General features: G+C 37.0%; 1 protein-coding gene across 5 annotated transcripts in view; it reads right to left on the minus strand.

Annotated features, from left to right (window-relative positions):
* Positions 1-1901: 1901 nt before the first annotated feature.
* Positions 1902-22783, minus strand: part of galnt13 (UDP-N-acetyl-alpha-D-galactosamine:polypeptide N-acetylgalactosaminyltransferase 13) — a 37450-nt gene continuing 16568 nt past the window's right edge. For 3 of the 5 annotated variants that reach the window (XM_044132261.1, XM_044132260.1, XM_044132262.1), the window contains 6 exons: positions 20129-20309; positions 17704-17843; positions 14860-14958; positions 13432-13566; positions 10890-11115; positions 4831-4915 (listed from right to left, as the gene is read on the minus strand). In XM_044132261.1, the coding sequence (XP_043988196.1) occupies positions 10930-11115; positions 13432-13566; positions 14860-14958; positions 17704-17843; positions 20129-20309 (741 nt within the window). In that variant the 3' untranslated portion in view covers positions 4831-4915; positions 10890-10929. Of the gene's footprint in view, positions 4916-8375; positions 8441-10889; positions 11116-13431; positions 13567-14859; positions 14959-17703; positions 17844-20128; positions 20310-22783 lie in introns of those variants that run through there. The other 2 variants (XM_044132259.1, XM_044132264.1) reach the window with 2 other exon arrangements.

Consider the following 22783-nt stretch of genomic DNA (forward strand, 5'->3'; position numbering starts at 1 on the left):
AGACTAGAGATAGCATAGTGTCTCACCTGTGCAAAATGAGAGTTTTTGGGGAAAAAAGCAAAATACAATGGTCTCTATACACATTCATGCTTTTATATTTCCTGAACTTCAATGACTCCATGCTTTCAATAACTGGAAATTATGCGGCCTTGCGCACGCTCTGCCTTCGAGAGCCAAAGTGTGCCTCAGACAGCCACTGATAAGGCTTCCATTAGGACTGGTATTCAAAGCCATCGCACCCCTTAATGTACTCCTTTGGCCTGGCCACAATACCACCGTATCTTATCCTCACAGGACCGGTTAACAAGCCTGTGTTTGGTCTCCAGCAGGTGTGAGAGTGTCTGAAACCTCAGTCAGACCCCAAAGGGTCCCTGCTGAGAAAATGGTGGTTCACGGATGTGTTGTCAACTCTCCAGGAGCTGTTAATGGCTTTACTGAGATTACCTCAGAGAGGTTCACTGAATATCATTGAACATGCAAAAAGGAGAATGATTGAAGATATGTATGGCATACAAAAAGTCTATCTTCCTTTTATATTCAAATAGTTTCCTTCTGAACAGAAACTTTAGAGTGCATTGGTCTTATCCAACTTTACTCTGAAGCTCTAAATAAAATCCAGAGCAAGTAGCTGACTGCAGAAATCCCCCCTGAGGATGTGAGGGGAGATTTCTGGTGTTAAAGCCACCTGGTGTGATGCATGGGTCAAAGCTGCACTGTTGGTGTTATAAAGATGAATGCTAAGGTCACATCCTCAGTTACATCACGATTATATCTTGTCTGTTGCCTTTTTTGTTTCTCCTTTCTGAAACTCTTGTAGACAGAAATTAACATCTTTTTTGGGAAGATGGAAGATTTTGTTTCAAACTCTTGCAAAGGAGGGCCTGCAAAGATTTGGCCTGATACTTAAAGCTGTTTATGACTTCATCATCTTTCAGAAAAAGTTAAGTGCCCTCCTCCTGCTGGGTAGCTTTGTTCAGATCATGGGGAGACAAGGATCATTGGCAAACTTTCTTTAAACTATGACCTTGGTTTAAGAATGTAAATAATCAAATGTTATGGTTGGGACAGTTAAACTGTATCTCAGGTTGATCCCTCAAATTGAAGGGAGGTGTAAGCTCATAATTATTTTTCATAACGATTACAGAACAAAGTTTTCAGATGATTTATCCATGTCTCATTTTTATAAATAACAAAAAACAGACATTCTAAGAGGTTTGTACACTTTTGAAAACCACCATAACTTGTGACCAAAACCTTACATTGTTCATTTGAAGTAAAAAATCTTCAAGGCATATATTTAACACATCTGTCTCCTATTGGCAGAGTTATATTGAGCAAGAAGCAACTGACTACAGATTACGTATTTGGGGGGAGTTCAAAATCATTGTTACCGAATAGTCCAAAACTTTTTTGTTTTGTTTTGTGAACTTCTGTAACATAAATGTGATGACCTACTACAAGCACATACGGCTTTACGGCACAATGAGTGTAAAGGTGGAATAAAAGAATAATACATGCTCTTTAAAATAATGATGAGCTCTGTAATATTCATACTGCTTAGTGCTCACTGCCTCTTTTCTCAGCCCTGTTCAGGGAGAGTAATTTTCCCCCTTTTCAGAGTTTAACAAAGCAAGAGTCCTCTGAAAGGTCAAGCCTTCTTAGTTAAAATGTACATAGAAGAATGAGTCATGTCAGGAGTCCTTTCGTCAGCTGACTACCACAGGCTCCTTATACACACTGGACAAAAGGAGAACGTAACATCCACCGCAAACCACTCCTTTCTTTCTTTGTAAAATACAGTCTCCAATTTACCAAAGACACCACATGAAGCCTGGTGACGAGATGTGCCGGGGTCTCAGAAGCTCAATGTAAATTCAGAGAATTTAAGGAAAATGTTGGATTCACATTTTTTTATTTTAACAAAAACAAAACAAAAAAAATGGCAGAACATACAGTTAACACTTTGCAGTCTGCACAATGACACATTACATTCCTGTGTTACTCTGTGCACTTTATCGGAAAGACAGTCGATTAAAATATAATATAAAAGAGGTGATCAAAACGTACTCCGAATGCCAAGTAAGCATTCTGTGAAGATTTCAAGTAGCTGTAACAGTTACTTCCTCTTGTGTTCTTACCTGAGGTCCTAAAAGTGATCCAAGATTTATCTTTGGGGTAATTACAGTGTTTTGTGAAAATATTAACACTAACTCTTTTTTCCAAACTTCTTATGGTGCACCCATCCATCTATTGTCTCTAACTTCATATTCTAAAGCTGCATGTTTTGGGGTTTGCATCTCCACCTAATATGCACATATAGATTCTGACTCTTTCAGTCAAAGTTGATTGATATGATCTGTGAACATTAATTTTCTCAGTACAGTCCCTCAGTCAAATTTAGGACTAGGCAATCCTAAAATATAAATATGCTTTGATCTAAATCAGGGGTATAAGTACTTTTGCAAGGCACTGTATCAAAACACAGCCTAATTATGAAATCAATTATGATATTCCAAAATCAGTATTTCGGTACTTTTCAGTACTTTTTTTCTTTTTCAAAATCTTTCAATCACCTTTTAAACAGATGGGTGTTCAAACTTACAGGATCATAGAAAAATAACCGGTTCTTTATTTACAACATCAACAGTGATACAAACAAGTTCACAGCCTTATGTACAACATCTGTTTTCGGAATCCCGCATAGCGGTGCAATCAAAAGTCCCTCTCACATTTCTATGGGCATCAGATGAATATGACACTGTAGCAGAATATGACACTGCATTGTAGGTGTAGCAGACACCTGCTACAATGTCGGTGTAAGAAATGAATGGGATCGTGAACCTGTTTGAGATATGGCTGTTTTTTCTTATATGCATATGCTTCTGATTTCATCTATGAAAACATGGCAACAGAAAGACGTTTGAACAACAAGCTATGTGTCTGAAGGCACATATTACAACCACGCTCAGGGACAATTTGGGTTTTTAATCTCCCTTCTGACAATGAGTGAAACCTTTTAAAAACATTCCAGTCCACATTCCGGCTTTTAGGAAAGAACTGTGATCCCATTCCACTTTCTTCTGTTGCTTAAAACAGTGTGTTAAAGTAATTCTTCCAATTCCTACTACAATAATATATAAAAAATGGGCATTTTCTTCATTCAGTGCTTGACATCCTTCATAATTAACAAAAACAAGAAAAAAAATATTTGAGGTATTTTAAAGAACAAAAATTGTACCTTCTTTTTTCATGACAAAGGATCCAATTAAATCAGTTTTGAGCTACAACAGTATGGCATTGCAAGTGTGTCAACAGAAATTAAACTGAATTTTTGTTCCTTGAAATATACTTACATACTTTTTTACTAGAGGGTTGTTGATTGCGGTGCTTGATTGGCAGCTTATTTAGCCCATAAATGACCTTAGCTAGAGTTATGGTAAAACTTACAGTGTCTGCTTTGGAGTGAGAATGTTAAAAGGCAAATACATTTTAGAGCCAGTATAAACTTGTTATACTTGTTGTAAGTATAGAGCATAACTAAATCTCAATTGGCATTTTATTGTTTTTCAAAATAGACAAGTACCAGTAAATTAAACCTACAAACAAGTTTTGTTTGAAGAAACAAATTTCTAAGTATATGCTTCTGGTTTGCAAAGCGTTTTCTATTTGCCTGACAGGTATCTGCCTTAGGAAAATTGAACCCCAAAAAAGTGGTTAGTCACCTGTACTTAGTGATTTAACAAGGGGCACCACTGTACCTTCACTCGCTTATAAGAAAATAAGCGAGTGGGGGGGGGAAAAAAAAGGCCCCACCTAGCTCATAAAGTGTTTTTTTTATTTTTTTATGAGCCACTTTTCCTAGATTAATGTATTTCATGGCTACAAATTCAGGTGTCAACATGTGATCATGGGTCTCCAGTTTCTGACAAGATGCTTATTAGCTCTGCATGACACCCCTTCTAAAATGAGCACAAAGTTTACAGCAGTGCCCTGTCAAACAAGAGTGGAGCACAAAAAAATGGTATCAGTGTCAGAGAGGGTATATTGTACAGCAGTTTGACAGCATGCCTCCCACAGAGTTGATGCTGACCCTCTGATGGCAGCAGCTGCTGTGATGGGAAACACCCACAGCTCCCAGAATATATGCCTCTTTGTTTTTGAGAAAGGCAATAAATGCAACCACTAGCTCCTGTTTTATTATAAAGCCAAGGTGAACAGAAATAAAATGTTACCTCATTCATTGTCACCACACTTTCTAACTGAATTCATTTTAGAAATCCTAGGGTAAACCATTTTTTTTTTATCTGAGCAGAGCAGATAGTGATGATAAAAAAAGATGAGCAGCAAACCAGCTGTGCTGATAAGATCTGATGCACGCACTAACATTGCCGAACATGTTTGGAGATTTCAATATTTTACCAACTCTTCTGTTTATGCGTTTGACCTCCAGCAGAGAAGTTTCTACAAGTAAATACGTGTTCTACATGCTCGGACCTCATGCATCGTTCTCCCAGCCTGGACACAGCCTAGAGATACGCCTCATTATGTAGTCGGAAAGGCAGGTGCTGCCTTGCTTAAACCGGAGGCCCGACTCAACAGGATACAAATCCATAGAGGAAGTTAATCCTCTGCTGCATCCCAGAGTCTCTGCGACTGGTGGCCAGGCAGCTACAGGAGGAAGCATATGTTATGTGTTAAGAGCCACCTGGTGAGGGTGGGAATGGCAAGTCGGGTTACGAAAAGGAGGGTGAGGAGGGAATGCCGAGGTGAAGGATCAGATGCTCAGGGTCATGTTACGGAGCAGCCACTGCTGGGAGCGGCTGCCGCTGCAGTCTCTCAGGGTGGGGACCATCTTGTCCTCCTCAGACGGCATGTCCAAGCATTGGTTGCTATTCACATGGAGCAGCGTCAGTTGCTGAGAAGAGAGCAAACACAGGTGATTACTGCTGTGGCTGGACAATTTCCTCCCAACTGTAATTTTTATGACCTGTAAACACAAACCCATTTAGGTGGAAAAAGGTGATAGGAATGCTTTTGAAAGTCAGAACACGCATTTCGGTTATAAAACCTGAGGAGGAATCAATGATTGTTTCCATTTAGCATGAAAGGCAGAAAACCAAAAATACACCCATGAAGTTTCTTTTCATATGGAACTTCAAAATTAATTTGTCACAATACAAAACACAAAGGCTGAAGTATTTTATTGATACTAAAAAATGTGTTTCTATTCAGGCACCCTGGATTGTTGGAAGAACCAGGAATCAGTACCATTTTAGATGCAAATCCTTTGCTACCAGCTTTGCACATCCAGAGACTAAAACTTAATATTCTTCTTTGCAAAAACAGCTCAAACTCAGTCAGATTGGACGGCGTGTGTTTGTGAATATCAATTTCAAGATCTTGCCACAGATTCTCAATTAGATACATTTGCATTTGCACAATGCTCTTTTCATCTGTAAAAATGGAATAGTCCACTGGATTTTATTTAAGAGTATCACAGTAAAATTAATTGTAAAAAAACCCACACTTTTAAGATTTTTTGTATTTTTAAAGTAAATACACATAGTTTTCCTTCCACTGTGTAATTATGTACTACTTTGTAGACATCTACCACATAAAATCCCAATGTAAATAATATAAACACACTAAAGATTATAGATGCAACATGATAAACATGTGAATAGGTTCAAGGGTATATTGCCTCTAAAATAGCTAGTATTTAAAATCATTGGATGGGAGTTAATACATTTTGGTATATTTAACAAAAGTACAGCCAAACACAAACATATAAAAGCAAGATCTTATTCCAAAAAATACAAATAGGCTATGCCTGTGTATTTTGATAACACTGACAAAAACAAAAAGGAGAATGCAGAGGCCACATCATACATCATAACCCAGCCGTAGCATCGTCTACAAAATAAATTGGCCTTGACACAAGTTGTTTCAGGATCTGTCAGATTGAGATCAGTTGACAATGACTGATTAACAGGACTGTTTCATGAAAGACGTCTCTGGAAAATTAATGACGTCTGAATTCCAATAAGTACCTTCTGGATTCGTGCATGCCAGCTCCTCGTCACAGCTGTGATTTTACTGAGACACCAGAATAGAACAGGCTCTTCCTTCATCAGTGTAATTATTGCCTTTCTCTCCTGCTGTTTGTCCCCCTCTCACCTGTCAGCCCCTGTCTCTCTGCTGCTCTGTCAAGTTAGCTGGAGAAGACGGGCGACAGAACAAATGGAAAAATAAAAAACGCCCCACCTGTTGTGCAGAGATGAACCCAACCACCGCATCAATGCATACCACAGGAGAAAAGCTATCTACCGTGACGGCAGCAGAGGCAACTCCCCCAACACCAAGAACAGCAGGAGAACTCCCAGTGGTTCTAAATTAACCGTTCATGTTCACACGCTCACATGGAAGATGTGTTCACAACCGTACTTCTTTCTAGAGTTGCCTTTCTTGCCCTATAATTACACACACACACACGATAAAAGGACCGCGTTTGTTTTAAAACACTTTTTCAGAGTAAAATTTCTTACAAACCAATGAGTAGCTTTGTCCCGTCATTGGAAATCTTTGGAAAGTCAACTCCATTTTCTTTTTAAGAACTACAATAAACTACTGGAATTACATTTAAAATAATTTCAAGCCAGTTCCTTCATTGGAACAGAAGTGTGAGACAGTAGTGTCAGGGTTTTACTGCGACTTTGAACACATTTTTAGTTTCACATTAGAAATCAGAGGTCTCAAATGGTAATTTCCAAAGAATGTAAATCTTTCCTTAACTTTGGGCTTTTCAAAAGGCTACCTACAATCGATCCAAAACCAAGAGGCAGAAAAGGATTAAACAGACTCACTTTGCAGTAACCTGTTCATCCATCCTGTTATCTGATGAAAGCCTTACTCTCTCTCTGACATATCTTGCTATGTTGTAGAAAGTTTTATTTAAATGTGTTTCCTTGACATTATTTTTTAAATACAACTTTGAAACTAAGCAGCTTTACCTGTAGTAAAGTCTAGACTACAGAGTGTTGTTTTCAATGTGACTGAGTAGATCTCAGAGGGTTCGCTGGTGTATAAAAAGATTGGACCTTTGAGTTTACAGCCAGTTGGTCAGGTGTCAGAGCTCATTAAGCTGAAAATATTTGGTCACCTGCAGATTTCTCGGCACATCACTTTCAGTGACTCAAATCGAGCAATTTCATACCAGCAAGGTGCCGCAGAATGAGTTTAGAGGAAGATCACAATTTATACAGTGAGGGTTGGTTTTAGATTTCAACCTCTATATGTCAACCAACAAGCATCATTTTGAAATTAAAACCTATATTCCCTGGAAAACCTCCAGGGAATATAGGTTTTGTTTATCATCAAGGAAATACACAAAGAGGTTTCCATTATGTTGCCAAGGATCTATCTCACCTGATCCATCAATCTCCACCTTGCTGCTCATGTTGTTTCAACAAACAACTATTCTAACAAAAATATTTTCTTATTAATTTATAGCATTTTTATTTTATACTTTATATGATGTCATTCCAAAATCTGTACTGAATTTCAAATGAATCCCGGCTGAAGATTTCTGGGATTACAATCTGGTGTTCTAATACTATAACTTCTAACTTTTGTTTATTGTTTTTGTTTTCTTCTTTTTTTAATGCATAAATGTCAAATACAGTCACTTATAACTGAAATGTAAAAGTTATAAATGTAATTCTATATATTGCTTTTGTGTTCCGAAATATATCTTTTTTTAATCTATAAATGTTAAGGAGCATATTAAAAATATATAGCTTATTTTATTTTGCATCTTAATTGTGGTAGAAAAAAATACTTTCTCAGAATTGGACAATATTTATTTTTTAAAGAAAAAGTTTGGTGCATCTCCAGTTAATTGCTGGAGATGCACCAGCATCTAACTGGTTTGTAATAAAGATTTGCAAAACCTATATTACAAAGGCACACAGTTCTATATTGTAATATAATTTACGGGTATCTTTCAAAGTAAGACTGTAATAGCAAAGCGGATATAACCCCAGGTTTTACAGCAAGCACAGCAATATCTTGGGAGTCGTTCTTTACGAATATGAGGTAAAATACATGTGAAGAACTATAATATTCAGTCCGTGATTGCCACAGTGCTTTTTATCCTACATTGGAGGCACACTAGAATTGTTCATTAAAACAAGATTGTGCTTTGGCCGTTGACGGAGGATCTCCAGACTAATGAGCTCGCAGAGACGCTCTGGTCATGTTTGATCTTAAGCTATAAAAACACAAGGACCAGTATTTCTCTGCCCAGATATGAGGATGTGCACACACACACACACGTATCCTTCCTGAAGTACACGTTGCAGACTGCCCAACAAGGCTCATTTGTTCAAACAGTGAGAACAAAGAGCAGGTGGCACACGATCCCTCGCACCTGCCAAAAAGACTGGAGAAAAGAACAAAGAGGTTGCTTTATTTAGAAAAAGGTGTGGGGGGGGAAATGATAAAAAGAAGAATGATATAATCCTGACATAAAAAATAAAAAAAACAGTTTTTCTGTATCATTTGAAAATGATGAGCTGTAATATCAATAAAAAGACTTTTACGCTATCAAAACGCCACAATATTTCAACTGGAGTCTGGCTCATGAAGCACCATCCAGTTGCTGCCACGCATGTAGCCTCATCTGGCAAAATGCATCCATGCTATTATTATTAGATCTGGATATAACAGTGAGTTCTTAAAAAAAACGTTGATTCTCAATATAAAGGGTGTTAAACTTAAAGTTTAGAACAACATATTCCTTTAACTGCCCACTTGTGTTGACAGAGTAGGCTAATATAGGCATCATCCGGATGCAAAAACTGTTCATTCTCTACATTAAATTTAAAGTCATAGTTTGGTTTCAACGTCTCTAATTTACAGACATGTAGAAGATAGATTGATTATATAACAAACCCCCATGAAAAAGCTCAGTGTTTTAACAAAACCATGTGTGTTACCCTAGTATATTTTCATGCACAGAACAACTTATTATCATTTGGCTGTTTACATTTACTACCTCAATTATGTAAGAGTTTTACATTTGCTAATCATACTTTATTGACTATTTAACCCTATAGACATCCTAGGAGCCTTCAAGAAGTCGCAGCATAAAATACACATTTTACTTATTTTTTTGTGCAATCCACAATAACACTCCAATGACATAAGGAAATGTTGCAAAATCTTTTGCAAGCATTTTGTTGCAGAATAACTGGAACCTCACAAAGCTTGGCTACAATGTCTATAAGTTGGTAACATTCTTCATAATTTAATGATGGACCATAACTTATTCGTTATATCACAATCATTAATGATCAGGGCATCTCTTTGCTGGAGGAAGACTTGTCAGGCTGACTCAGTTGTTATTGAGAGACATGCTTTTCTTTTCATTTAAAAATTCTAAGTTATAATAGCAAGAGACCTTATGAGAGGAGTATTACAATGGAGGGCAGGGAAAATGTACCTTAAATTAATATATCAGAACTGTGGAAGTCCAGTTCTTTGCTCATAATTATTTCATGCCAGCTTTAGGGCAGAGAAAACTCCCATCCTAACCTCTCAGCAAATGAAGCAGGGCCTCCGGAGCAAGTTACAGACCGTTTGCGCAGCTGAGACCAGCTAATTAAATGAAGACTGCTTCGAACCATCCTTTCTGTCACCAGGCAGCACACTACACTTGCATCGAGGCATAAGAGTCACCATTTTGACTGTGGAGATCTACGAGGCTGACTTATTTTCTTTTCAGGCGCTTTCCTTTTATTTCAAGGCAGAGTGAAGCAATAGTTTCGTTTGCTTTAATGATGACTGGGTCTTGCATCCGTGCTTCTTTCTTCTTAGGGCAATGTGAGAAGGAACTCAGAGCGCGACCAGCAAATCAGGCCATCTAACAGCACGTCACTTTACTGCCATGACTCCGACACACACCACAAGTTCCGGGAGCTCCTAGCTCAATTTATGGAGCCGGGACACAAAAACGGTGGCATTCTACATGCTCTTTAGCTGTTTGAGAGTCACCAAGGTGTAGGACTGTGAAGTGCAAACTTGAGATAAGTCTGCAGAACAGAATAGGCTATAGAGAAAATGACAGGCGCAAAGGCGGAAAAATAACAACCCTGAAATGAAAAGAAAAGCGGAGCAAAAAACATCTCTTACAGAGCTATGTAAATAAGTAGGCAGAGTGGTGAAAAGCCCTGATGATTGGGATTCATTGCTTTAACAATCTGAACACGGCACACAGTGTGCACAGCTGCTTCAGGCCAATAAGAGAGCCATCTGAATGTCCAGAGCCATGAAAAGGTAGCTCCACAATGAAGGATCACTTCAAAGAACTTGTAAACAATAGCTGACCCATTTCAATCATGTGTGCTGGTAGATAATCAGCTAAAAATAAAAACGTCCTCCTCCGTTTCAAACATCACTCACCAGGCGTGGGCAGACCAGGACACAGCCAGTGAATATTCACATCAAAATAAAACATTCATGTTGGAAAATAAATGTCAAATGAGATCTAATTTAGCATGAAGTCTAGCTAAAGGTCTTGCAGATAAGATCATATACACTGAAGCATCTTGAAGGGACATCTGTCATTGCTTAATGTGCTTCTGCCCTGTCTTCATGGATTCCCTCAAAAAGGTCACCAGTAAAAGCTTTTTAATGCTTCATAGAACAATCTGCATCTACATTCTAAGACCTGAAAGAAGCACAACATGTTCAGAATCCATCTGCTCTTTCTGCAAAAAGCTAATACGATATCTAAATTGACAATCTGCACTGGAGGCAACTACCGACTAAACAATCTAACCAATCTAAACTACAATGCTAAACTAGATCGCAACAGCTAATGTGCTCACCTCATGCCCCAAAACACTTCCCCAAAGAGCAGATGTTAGTTTAGAGAATATAATCGGTGGGACTGAAGTAAAGGTGTCTAGCGACCTCCAGGCGGGTGTAGTTGTGGAGGATCCATGCCTGTAAAGGGCTGTTGTTACAGTACTCCACAGTGGGGCCGTAGGTGCCGTCCTCCAGACGGCTGATGGTCAGGCATGACTGGGTGATGATGTGGAGGAAGGTGTGTTTCTGCACGGATCCAGGAAGGAAGAGGAACACATGGTCGTAAAGGCAAGTAAGAAAATTATTTATATTCTCTAACTGGGGTGTCAGTTTTTTGCAGCAAAAACAAACAAAGCTAAAGAGAATCATAACTGGAACAAATTGTTCGACCCAAACTTTGACACTTCATACCTTTTTAATAGTCCCAGTTGAGGAAAAACATGTTTGTTTACTACAGTCTCAGGCTTCAGGTGTATTTAAAGGCATTAAGCTATATGCCAATATTTTACAAAATTTCATAAGAAGGTGTGGCCACCCTAATCTTTACCTTTCTTTACTTTTTCAGATTTAAGTCAGAACTATGTATTGGCTGCTCCAATGATATTTATGAATCAATATTACAGAGCACAAAGTGGTAAATTGAGACAATAACTTTCAACTTAAATCTACTAGGAATAATTTGGATTTATCTGGAAGGTACACGTTTACCTATTGTGAACTTTTATTTTAGCATAAAACTTTGTGAAACCATGATGATAATGTGAAATCATGGTATTTTTGCAAAAAATTATCATACTATTATAAATCTCATATCGGTTTATGCCCAAAAAGTAGACAGGATCTCAGACGATTAGATTTTAGATATACTGCTTATATTTAAACATTGAATATGATGTGTATTTAAGATAATTTAGTTTGCATTTCTCATTCACAAAATTTCACACAAACATAATGTAAATGTAATTCATGAAATGTCAACAGAATTTTTAAATATTAGTGCCACATCTTAAAAAACAATTATGATAACAGCTTTTGACAATGCATAACAGCATTTAAGATTAAAAGAGGCTGCAATTAACAACTTTACAACAGCAATATGAAAACTTAAAAGTCTTAAAGTGAAACTGATGACCAGCTGGATTTTTCCACAGTTCTCTAGTGACCCAGGATTCAGACGTTGTCAGTCACACCTGTGCTAAAAATAACCTTGACTGCAATAGTCGTGAAAACCCAACGCTGTTTACCGGTCTGGTCTGCTTCATTCATTATTTATCCACATTTTTATTTTTTTTTTTCAACTTTCCGAAAGCGCCCTGAGAACAAAGCGTAATTAAAGAATTTCCCCTGGGGTTTGCTCTGTGCGCGATGGGAACAGCCTGTGGGCTTTTTCGCCTCGCCATATCGAAACGTCAGCAATCTGACAACTCAATCACTCACAGATTACACTGCAGGACTTTTCAAGCGTCTCTCCAGAGATTTCAAATATCATAAATAGTTAAAACACAAACACTTTTCCAGTTCCATAAGCCCTAATATATTTTGACCAGTCAGGCAATTAAGTCTTAAGAAGGCTTAGGGAATACTACAGTATTTGTGTTTCTCCCAGGAGCATAAAATGTCGTGCTGTATCTTGTACATAACATCTGCTTCTTCATTTGGATGAATATTAAAGTTACAGCTTGGACAAACAGGAGTGTAAGGTAAAATGAAACCTTGGTGTTTAATATTGAGAATGAACCAATGTCATTAATCTTACTTTAGTTTCCTCTTTTGCTCTATAGAGCAGCAGATCAATAAATTATGACATATGTGTGGATTTGCTTTGTATAAATTCAATGTTTTGTATTAATTTAGTAAATGTGTCTTATGACAAAACAAAAATGCACAAAGGAGTAAGTACTTACAAAGCATTGTATGTATATTAATTATAATTTTTGATTACTAAGAGGTCATCTTGGCTTCTTAAAAATTATATTTGCTACAAAAATATTTTTGTATAAATCTGTCTTCTTTTATCTGTAATCACTGAAATTATAAAAATATCACATTAAAAGGAAATTAATAGCTGTAAAATTCAGTGACATTTTCCACCCCCTTTTCTTCAAGCTAAGAAAAAAAGCTCAAATTTCACACAGACTTACATATTCTAACCTAAGAACCACAGATTCTTCGAACTCGCTAGAGGATACCACTGCACTCAGAGCACAGGACATAAGCTATAGGGAGATTAAGGCAGGAGAACTTTGACAGCTTACCTCAAAATCATACTCCCACTTGCCAACATACTATATGAAATGAGAGAAGATGAGAGGAGACACAGCTGCTGGATGGAAATAGCACCTCAACACTGAGCTGCTTAAAAAAAATAAAAACCTACTAAAAACACACAACACCATCTAGTGGCAGATAAGAGGCATCACATTTTCCAATTTTCTGCCAAGTAAATCCTATTTTAGTAAACCCCTGCTTTAGATTTGACGACATAATCATCAGAGGGCAAAACGGAGCACATCCCACTGCCTCGATTTGGACTCTGGTTCCTGCAGGAAACACAGATCCTACCTCGGCGTCGTACTCAAACATCTGGTTGCCCTTCATGTGGTGACACTTAAGCATCTTGACGGGCCCATTGAGCCTGGAGACATCCAAACAGAGGTCATCCGTCCGGATTTCTTTATCTGCTGTGTAGGAAAAGACCTGGGGAATGCAACACAAAGATTAATGAAAACACAATGAATCCATTCCAAAGGTGTGTAATACCTGAAGAACGTCTGGGGCGTTCTACAGGGACAAAAATTTCTTCTAAATTCTCAATCTTTTAGCTGCATTTTTGAGCATAAGCATCCAACAAATAATATAATTCAAGATCTTTCAGGGTAAACTAAACGCTGGATTCAAAAAGGGACAAGTATACTTCTTATCGCAGATCAAATCATAAAGAAAAAACAAAAAAGCAAAAGGTTAAAATGGTTCTTCTGAATGGACAAGATCCCAAATATAATGGCTGATAAGCTACCAAATGGCTTAAAGATAATTAAGTTGATGTTTTGGAGTTTTCATCACCAAGACTTGATGTCAGTGGGACAAAAAAATTCAAGGCAGAACTGAAAAGGTCTGTCAATCAATCGATCAAATTTTATTTGTATAGCACATTTCAGCAGCAAGGCATTTCAAAGTGCTTTACATCATAACAAACACAAAAACACAATGCAACAGAATCAACAATCAAAATACAACTCTGCCAGCAAGTCGGCCTGAAAACTTGGCTCAGTTGCACCAGTTCTCTCAGCAAGATTAAGACAACATTTTAGCAAACTATCATGAAAAAGTTGTGGAAAAACACTTAATTGTTTAAAAAGGCAGTAATCCTATTTAACTACAAAATGCATCTAATTTCCTGGTTTTATTTAAAGCTCAAATAAATAACACTGACTGCAGATAGAAATTAGATGCAAGAGCCTCCTGTGAGAAACTTAATTTCGTTTCTGAAAATTCTGCACATTTGTTTCTCCAAACATACATTTACTAATTCCAGTTAAGTGGCTTTATTTTATCTCCACTGGTGGCTTCTTCTTCATATAGCTGACTTGTCAGAGCAGACGTTTAATGGAAAATTTTAATTTTGTTGGTATTTGTATATGTGTGGCTGAAAAGCTAAATATGCTCTCCTATTCCAGATTTTTCAATCATTTTCCAGCAGACAACTGTTATATTTATTAATCACCTTATACACTAAGAAAATGGCAGTAGTTTTGCAATAGCTCTTTTTTTTTTAGCATTATGCTGCTTTGTGGACAGTTGGGGATCTGGCAGTTGATTAAAGCCATGTTTACTGCTCATTCAAAAAAGCACTTACAATTTAAACATGAAAAGCTGATAAAAATATAAAACTTTATACAAGTTATCGATGGAGTCAAATATTAAAAGGTGGCCTTTCTTCTGTATAATCTATACATTTTAGAAAGGAGAGAAAATAGTTTGTTCCCTCACCTGGTTTCCACCCATGCCATGACAGTTGAAAAAGCCAACTTTCTCATTCTCCTTTCTTCCCATGTTGTCCACACACTGGTTGGTCTCCACATTTCTGATCTGCAGGCAGGAATAGACCAATAATTTTACTATTCAAAGCATGGACTTTTCAAATCGGTCATACTGAAATCCATTTTGTCTTGTAAATGGTTAGTTGTCTATTTCTAAGCAGCTAAAGTCAGATCACATAAAGGTCATAAATCTGAATATGTTTTCCCGTTAGAAAACCCAAGATAGATTGATGATGGTGATGGTGACAGTGAAGGAAACCATTGCATCTATCAATGGCTTTTATCAAACAGGAAAGTTAGCCAGCTTTCTGTTTTTAATGTTTTTACCAAACTATCCCATAACAGAGATATGACAAAATATGAACATTTGGGTTTTTTTTACAGAAATACAATAATTATGAGTTTATCACCATGCCCTTACATTGAAACATATCTGTAAAAGAATTATAAATAGTATACTGACACATTTAGACAAAATTAAAAATGTGGCTCTAAAGGTGAATGTGCCTCCTTGCAAGTTCATTTCATTACTTCATATCTATTCACTGAAATTTTCCCCTTCCTACTTCCACTGCATACATTTAAGGAAATCATTATTTTACACATGTGCATAAACATTGCTTATCACTTTATGCTCATAGTCAAGTACTTGAATGAATTACAGAGAAAAAGTAATAGATAAAGTTTGTTGAGATATTTTAGTGGAGACAATTAAAATGTAATCATGTCAATTCAAGTTTTCTATGCAGCTTTGAGAAGTCTGGAAAAGTAGGAAATTTTACTGGAAGAAATAAAACCGAATATAAACGTGTACATTTACACGGATGTTTTCATTGTCTACGATGAATAAATTTTACATCTAGATGACATAATTTCTTATTATTTTATCACATCACAAATTTAGATAATTCTCTAACCCACTGATCACAATTGTATTTGAATTACTGACCATTTTCCAAGGACCATCTGACTCAAAATTATTAATACTCCTGGCAGAAACCTGTAGTTTTTTCATGACGCATTTTACATCCTTCTTTCATTTTCAGTCAGTGCAAGTAAAGGGCAAAATATTTCAATTTGTAAATTATCTGGTTTTTACCAGTTTTTAAAATTATTTTAATCTGACCTCAACTGTAAGAAAGCCAGTCCACACATTTCACCATGTATAGAAAATTTAAAAAAAAATATGAAAGGTCTTTCTTCTAAACATGAGCTTCAGTCCAACTTCAACCCATAAGAACATATTGACCCATATTGGGTCAAGCAGCAGATGTTATCAAGGCTTGTTGCGGCTTCCATTTACTGCAGGATTTTTTTAAAAATCCTGCAGTCATTGTAATGAAGATGAACTGACTATTTTCTAAGCTTAACAGGCACAACTAAAACATCACAATTAAGAAATATAAAACCCAACAATTACAGCTTTTACAGAAAGGCTGACAGTGTGTTATGGTAATTGGGACTCAGTCAGAAGAAGTCTGGCTCAGGGGGGTAGGGGGGTTTAACAGAAAAAGATTCAGCTCTTTTACAACAAGATGACAGAGCAGCAATGATGAAAATCCTCCCATTCCCAGCTGTTGGAGGATTTCAAGTTCTTTTCACCATAAGTTCTTATACTGACACTACTTTTTAAATAGCCATTTACCCTGAGGGAGACATGGCTCGTGTCAGTTCTGCCTATACCCAAAGATGTGCTGGAATAGACATGCATAAAAAATAAATTAAAAAAATCCGGTTAGTTAAGAAAAAAACTTTCATCTTGAGTTAGCAGTAGCTTGAACTTGTATTATCTTGCTAATGTGATGGTCACATTATTGCTGCAGATCAAACACTTACTCTTGGAGCCTGCTATCTTTGCAAAAAATAAATAAAAAATTTTACTCACTAAGTAGAGATCAGATAAAATGATACATAAGCCTTTCCACACTCCCTCTGTACACAGAATAACGCTGTAAATGTCTCAGATCAATATCGGCTGTGTGGGCATTCAAGCAGGAATTTGTTATAAGTATTCAATACAACAGACTGAGTATGGCTGCTTCTATCTTATTTTCTCCAGCCTTTCTTGGGTCCATAGAGCTTTGCATTTATCTCCCTGTAATATTGTTTTTCTGAAAACACAGATATGCATGGTATGGTCCCAATCAATCATACAACAACCGAAATTTCAATTCAAAATGTGAAACTCGTGTTTTATATATAATTTTTATTAAGCAAGAGTGAGTAGTTCTAGAAAATTGTATTACGTAAAACCACTAAAAAATGATTTATAAGGAATGCAGATATCTTATTTTATGACCTCCAGAGGAGAGCTGACTTGAAATTTGTCCAGCAGGTAGTCAAAAGAAAGGCAAGTCACAAAAGGTCACTGCTAAAGAAGATGGCAGAGTAATGTATCTTTGTATACTAATGGAAAGCTTAGAGAAAGGAAAAAGTGTGGTAGGACAAAGTGCTCAAGCAACAGAGAAGTCTTGAGAGGAGTATAAGCTACAGTTAGATTATTTTGTACTCTCCTCACGAGTACAAAAGAATCTAACTCTCTTGTCTTTCTTGTGTTTGTTTAATTTGTTTTTAATAGGTGTTAAACCTGACAAAAGCCCAATCAAAATGTTAATTTCTGTCAGTAATTAAGATGGGAAACTAATACACTGATTTCTGTTTTGATGATTATGGCTCACAGCTAACAAAAAAAAAAATAATTTTCTTTAGAAAAATTACAGAAGATAGTCTTATCTCTTGAGAAGAGGTAGGACAAAAAAAAAGATACAAAATTAATGTACGAGAGCGCTCATACTTCACCAAGTGAGAAGTATCTTCTTGGGATCTGGGAGTCAGGGTAGATGTTCTCTAGATACCAGGAAAATGGTTTACACTTCAAGGTCTCTCGGAGAGCTTTGCGGGAGGAGACGTCTCCGTAGTCCACCCGCATCACACCTGCAGGAGTCAACGGAGGAGTTAATCACATTTATCGGAGAGTGTCATCAGGCTGATTGCATATTTTCCCATTTTGAAACAACTGTTCTGTTTTCTTGCAACACCATGAAGAAACACCAGAGGGCCTTTTCTCACCAACATGCCACAGCTCAGTATAAAAAAATTGTGCCACGAATGTTAATCAGGGAGGGATTTTCTCTTAAGTTATACATAATTAACCTGGCCTCTTGAGTCCATTTTGCACATACCAAACAGCAGCACTGTTTAGGTTAATGCTGCTCTTAGAAACGAACATCATGCTGCCAAATAAAAACAGCCTGATGTATCAGCACTGATGAAACCGAAAAGAAGGGACGGATTAGACAGCAACTGGGCACAGACACAAGCTCATCAAGCAGATGGTTTGTCTTGGAGTGCCTCTTGAGGAGTCATAGCTCGTGTGCAGATAGATGCATGGTGGTAATTTATTATGAAAGAGCTTGATTGCAATGAGAAGAAAATAGCACATTTTACAAAAACCAGCCAAAATGTGTGACCAACAACAGTGCGCGGCAAAAACTACCGGCAGTCAAACAATAACTAAACAAAAGGGCACACTTTCAATACCAACACATGCTTACCATTTAACATAGAAGAAATATTTACAGTGTTTAACAAAAGTATTCATAACCCTAGAAGTTGTGTCACATTACAAAATATTTTATTTATAAGGAATGGCAGCTGCCAAGAGCCACCTCTGGAGGGGCTGCAGATATCCACAGCTCAGGTGGGAGAATCTGTTGATAGGATAGCTGTTGTGCTACACATATTTGGCCTTGGGAGAAGAGTTGCAAGATGTAAAGCCACAGTTAAAAATAAGTCCTACAAAGTTAACTTAAAATTTGCAAAAGGGCAAATAGGGGACAATACAACCATGTAAATGTAGATTCTGCGGTCAGATGAGACCCCAAAACGGAATAGAGAGGAATGGTTTAGACCAAAGCTTTGGTTTAGACCAACTCTTTGCGTTCTAACACAAAGCACATTTTCGTGTTAGAACGGCCCAGTCAAAACCCAGACCTAAATTTTGATCACTGCTCTAATTTCAATTAGTTGGACTAGTTCCATTTATTGATCTCAGAATAAAGGGAGTCAAATACAAATGCACACCAGATTTCCATTTTTTGAAAACGTTGAAAAACATGCCTCTTTTTCCTTCTACTTAGTCACGCAGTAGATGAGTCGGTTTACCACATAAAATCCAATCGCAGGGTGTGCAACACAGCAAAAGCCAAATGTTTGCGGGTTGTGACTACTTTTGCAAAGGACTGTAGGAGGCAGATAATATTTTGGAGAACCAGAAGCTTCTTTGATCCTAAAACACTTTGCTAAGAAGGAAAAAAGGAGGCCATTACACTTTTATTAGGAAGGCTATAGGGCTCTCCAAAAATGAAGCAACACGGCGTGCTCCTTTGTGCCAATAAGTGAGCGCTGGCAGCAGCAGCAGCACAGCTCAGACTATCCTCAATAATGTCCAGGAGGAACAGAGAGGCATTGCACAGCTAAAGCCATCCATCACAATGCTGGCTATGTCTGCACACCTGCCCGTGGAGAGTCCTGCCTGACCAAGCCGCAGAGAAGGTCACAATTTGTGGAGGAAGATCCACAGATTAAGGATGATCCCTTATAGGTTGGCAAGCCATCTAGAACACTTAGCCAGAGATTTCCGGAAAAGTGATTTCTGCTAAAGGGTAATCACATTACTGAGACAACAGATGGAGGGGTACTCATCTCTCAAGCTGCACAGCCCTGTTGCTCTAGTTTCTCCATATGCGCTGAAGCCCTATTGGAGAAAGGACCAGTTTTGTCAAATTTCTGAACTTGAGATCACGAGAGCGCTTAAAGTGTGTCTGAAGGCAAAAATGAATTAGCCTCCTTTGAAGATGACACAGCAGCCTCACATTCCAGCATATGAGCAGAGAGAAATGTGAATTATTAAATGGATGAAAAGAAAAGGACTCTGAAAGAGAATAAAAATAATAAAATAGACCAGACACATCCTTTCAGAGCAATTTGCTAAATGTAATATCAGGTAGCCCAGAATGGATCGGTAATGAGAACGGTCCGTATCTGCTTTTAAAGAGGAATGTATGCTGAATAAAATATAAAGCAACTCCCTGACTCATCTGTAAATTCCTAAAACCTTAACAGTGTACATCATTTTTTTAACTGTCCGAGACATGCTCTTTTATTATAAAAGGGGAAAAAACATATAGTCACAAAGCAACAATTGCTTTGCTCTATACCTGGTGAGATGATATAAAAGAAGTCTTTGAATTCGTCCATCCAGACTTCAGCCAGCCGTCGGTTGTTCTTGTTGATAACTTGGCCTGTTCCTCCAGGAAAGCTATATGGAGTGGCTTTGCGGAAAACATGCCCCACATGTGAGCATGTTATAATTTCCAAGGATCCGCCACACTGCCAGATCTGGGAAGACAGGGATTTATATAAATGAAAAAAATAGTTTGTAGAAACAGTACTCTCTGTTATGAAGTTATGCATTAAATAAGCAAAAATTAAATGCATCGACTAAGGCAGTAGCAAAATTTCACATTGAAAATTTTAGGAATATCCAACTTTTGGCAAGAGTATATTTATTAAAGGGCAAAAAATGAAAAGATAAAGATGATTATTGTTCTCGCTACATCACTGGTGACCCAACAATTCCTGTAAAAGAAATGGAACGGGAGGGGAGTTACGTTTATTTGTAGATCATCATTCTAAAAGTAATTCAAAGTTGTTCCACAGGAAAATGAAGAAAATTCAGTAAAAATTAAAAACAGGAAATATTGTGTAAATTTAGCATTACATTCAGGAAAGAAACACTAAAATCTGAAATTTAAACAAGTAAATAGCCAAGACAAGAAGACATTTTTGACATCTATGGGAAAGATACAGAAACAATGTTTCTAAAAGAGTATATTTTAGAATTTCATGTGAATTACTCCAATGCTGAAGATGATGAAAACTACATGTTGCCTCTACTTTTTAGTTCTGGTCAAGACAGCTGTGTTGTTAAGGACTGCCCTAGTATTCTAGCTTAGAAATGACCAATGACACAAATCAGTGCATCTGCCTAATTTGTAATAGATCAAAAAGTTGAGAAGCTTTTTAATTAGTAATTCATGACTTAGCATCCTGAGGGATAAATGTGATAGCATTACGATAAAACTTAACTTGACATTCTTCAAAATAGGTAAGACAAGAGATCATAGCATTGTAACCAAAGGCCCAATTAGGGACAGACATTGCAAATTAGCTTGCACTACAATTGTTCAGTATTTCTTAATACCACACCCTAAATTTGTTACAGACCTAAACTTGACAAGCGAAAAGCTCAGTTTGATGTTACCACATACAACTATAGCTGGAAAATGTTAATTTTACCAAAGAATTAAGATTACATTGGTTTACACTGAGGCTATGAACAGGAGGTACAGCTTCACAATATGACCTATTTTTATATCTCTGGTTCAATATTCCCAAGCAGCAGGAAGGAAGTTGGAGGGGAAAAGTAGAGCAACAAACAGCAGCCTATAGGCAGATTATTCTGCAACAGCTCAGAAGATTGCAGAGGAAAAACTTAAGCAGCCTTCATTACTTTTTAATGCACCATTTTTAATGCATAAGCTATAAAACAAACTTTACATTAAACACTGGAATTTGTCTACGAAAGAAAGGCAGTGGCCGTTAGTAGTGAAACAGTTTCTGTTTGGAGGTTTAAAAAGAAAATGTCCAGAGCAGATATAGAGATATGGAAGTTATGTATAAAGAATAACTAAATAATCAGGATATTTTTTGCTTTTCTCCTTATTTCTGAAGGTGTTCTGGGGTTTGTTCAGGAAAAGCACACCGTAATGATTGTTTTCAACAACATTTTGGCGTTATTTATGCTTTAATGTCTTAAATTATCATGACATAAAATTTCTTTAAGAAAATTCTACTGTAACACTCATTGAAGTTAGATTTAGTACTCAGAAAAGTCAAACAAAACCTTCTAGTCAAAGTTCAACACAGTTTCAAAGGATCTGATTTTAGGGAACAAAATTGGATGTTTACATATCTGAGTTGGCCACCAGTGATCAAACTCAGTTAAGGAAAATGTGGCCAATTTCAATCACAGGTTGAGTGATTCTTGTATCTCTAAGGAGTGGGAACAAAAATCCCACTTGAAGAAATTAGTGTTTTTAGAGAAATCATTGATGCTACAATTATTCTCACGCCTAGATATTCTTTAAAATGTATCTAACTAAAGCTGTTTTTAATGTATAATGTAGAAAGTTTGAATTAGTATTAATGACTTTGTTTACAAGCATGGGCGCTTCTCTTAGTCAGTCCTCAAAATGGGAGGGACAATAAGGAATAACATTAGAAAAGCAGATGTGTGTTGATCTTAACAATAAATGTAATGGATATAAGAAAATGGCTACTCACCTAAAGCTGTCCATACAATCTAAACAACATCATAAGCATTTAAAACAACTGGAAGTATATTTATCTTGCCTTACAGTGAGGAGCAAGGTGTGTGAGGTAAGTATGTTTCCATGACAACAATTTCTCTCCCATTTTGTACATATCTGTGCCAGTGGAGGCAATAAATAACGATAGCATGATATGTCTCCTGTAGTACGAGGGATGTATGATATTATCTAGTGTTGACAGTGTTTGTGTAACTTTCTGACTATGACAGGGAGAGATGAAGGTTCTGCTCACCTCTCCCATTTATTTTAAATCAAATGTCCATGCAGGTAGGAGAACTTACTTGTATCAACTGATTTATGTGATTTTTGATTTATAAATTTATATATTTTTATATATTTTAAATCAAATATGCATGCAGGTAGGAGAACTTACTTGTATCAACTGCCATTAAGAAAGTCTGGTAGGATGATAATATTATG

The sequence above is a fragment of the Gambusia affinis genome, linkage group LG11 (genome assembly GCF_019740435.1).
Source record: "Gambusia affinis linkage group LG11, SWU_Gaff_1.0, whole genome shotgun sequence".
NCBI lineage: Eukaryota > Metazoa > Chordata > Actinopteri > Cyprinodontiformes > Poeciliidae > Gambusia > Gambusia affinis.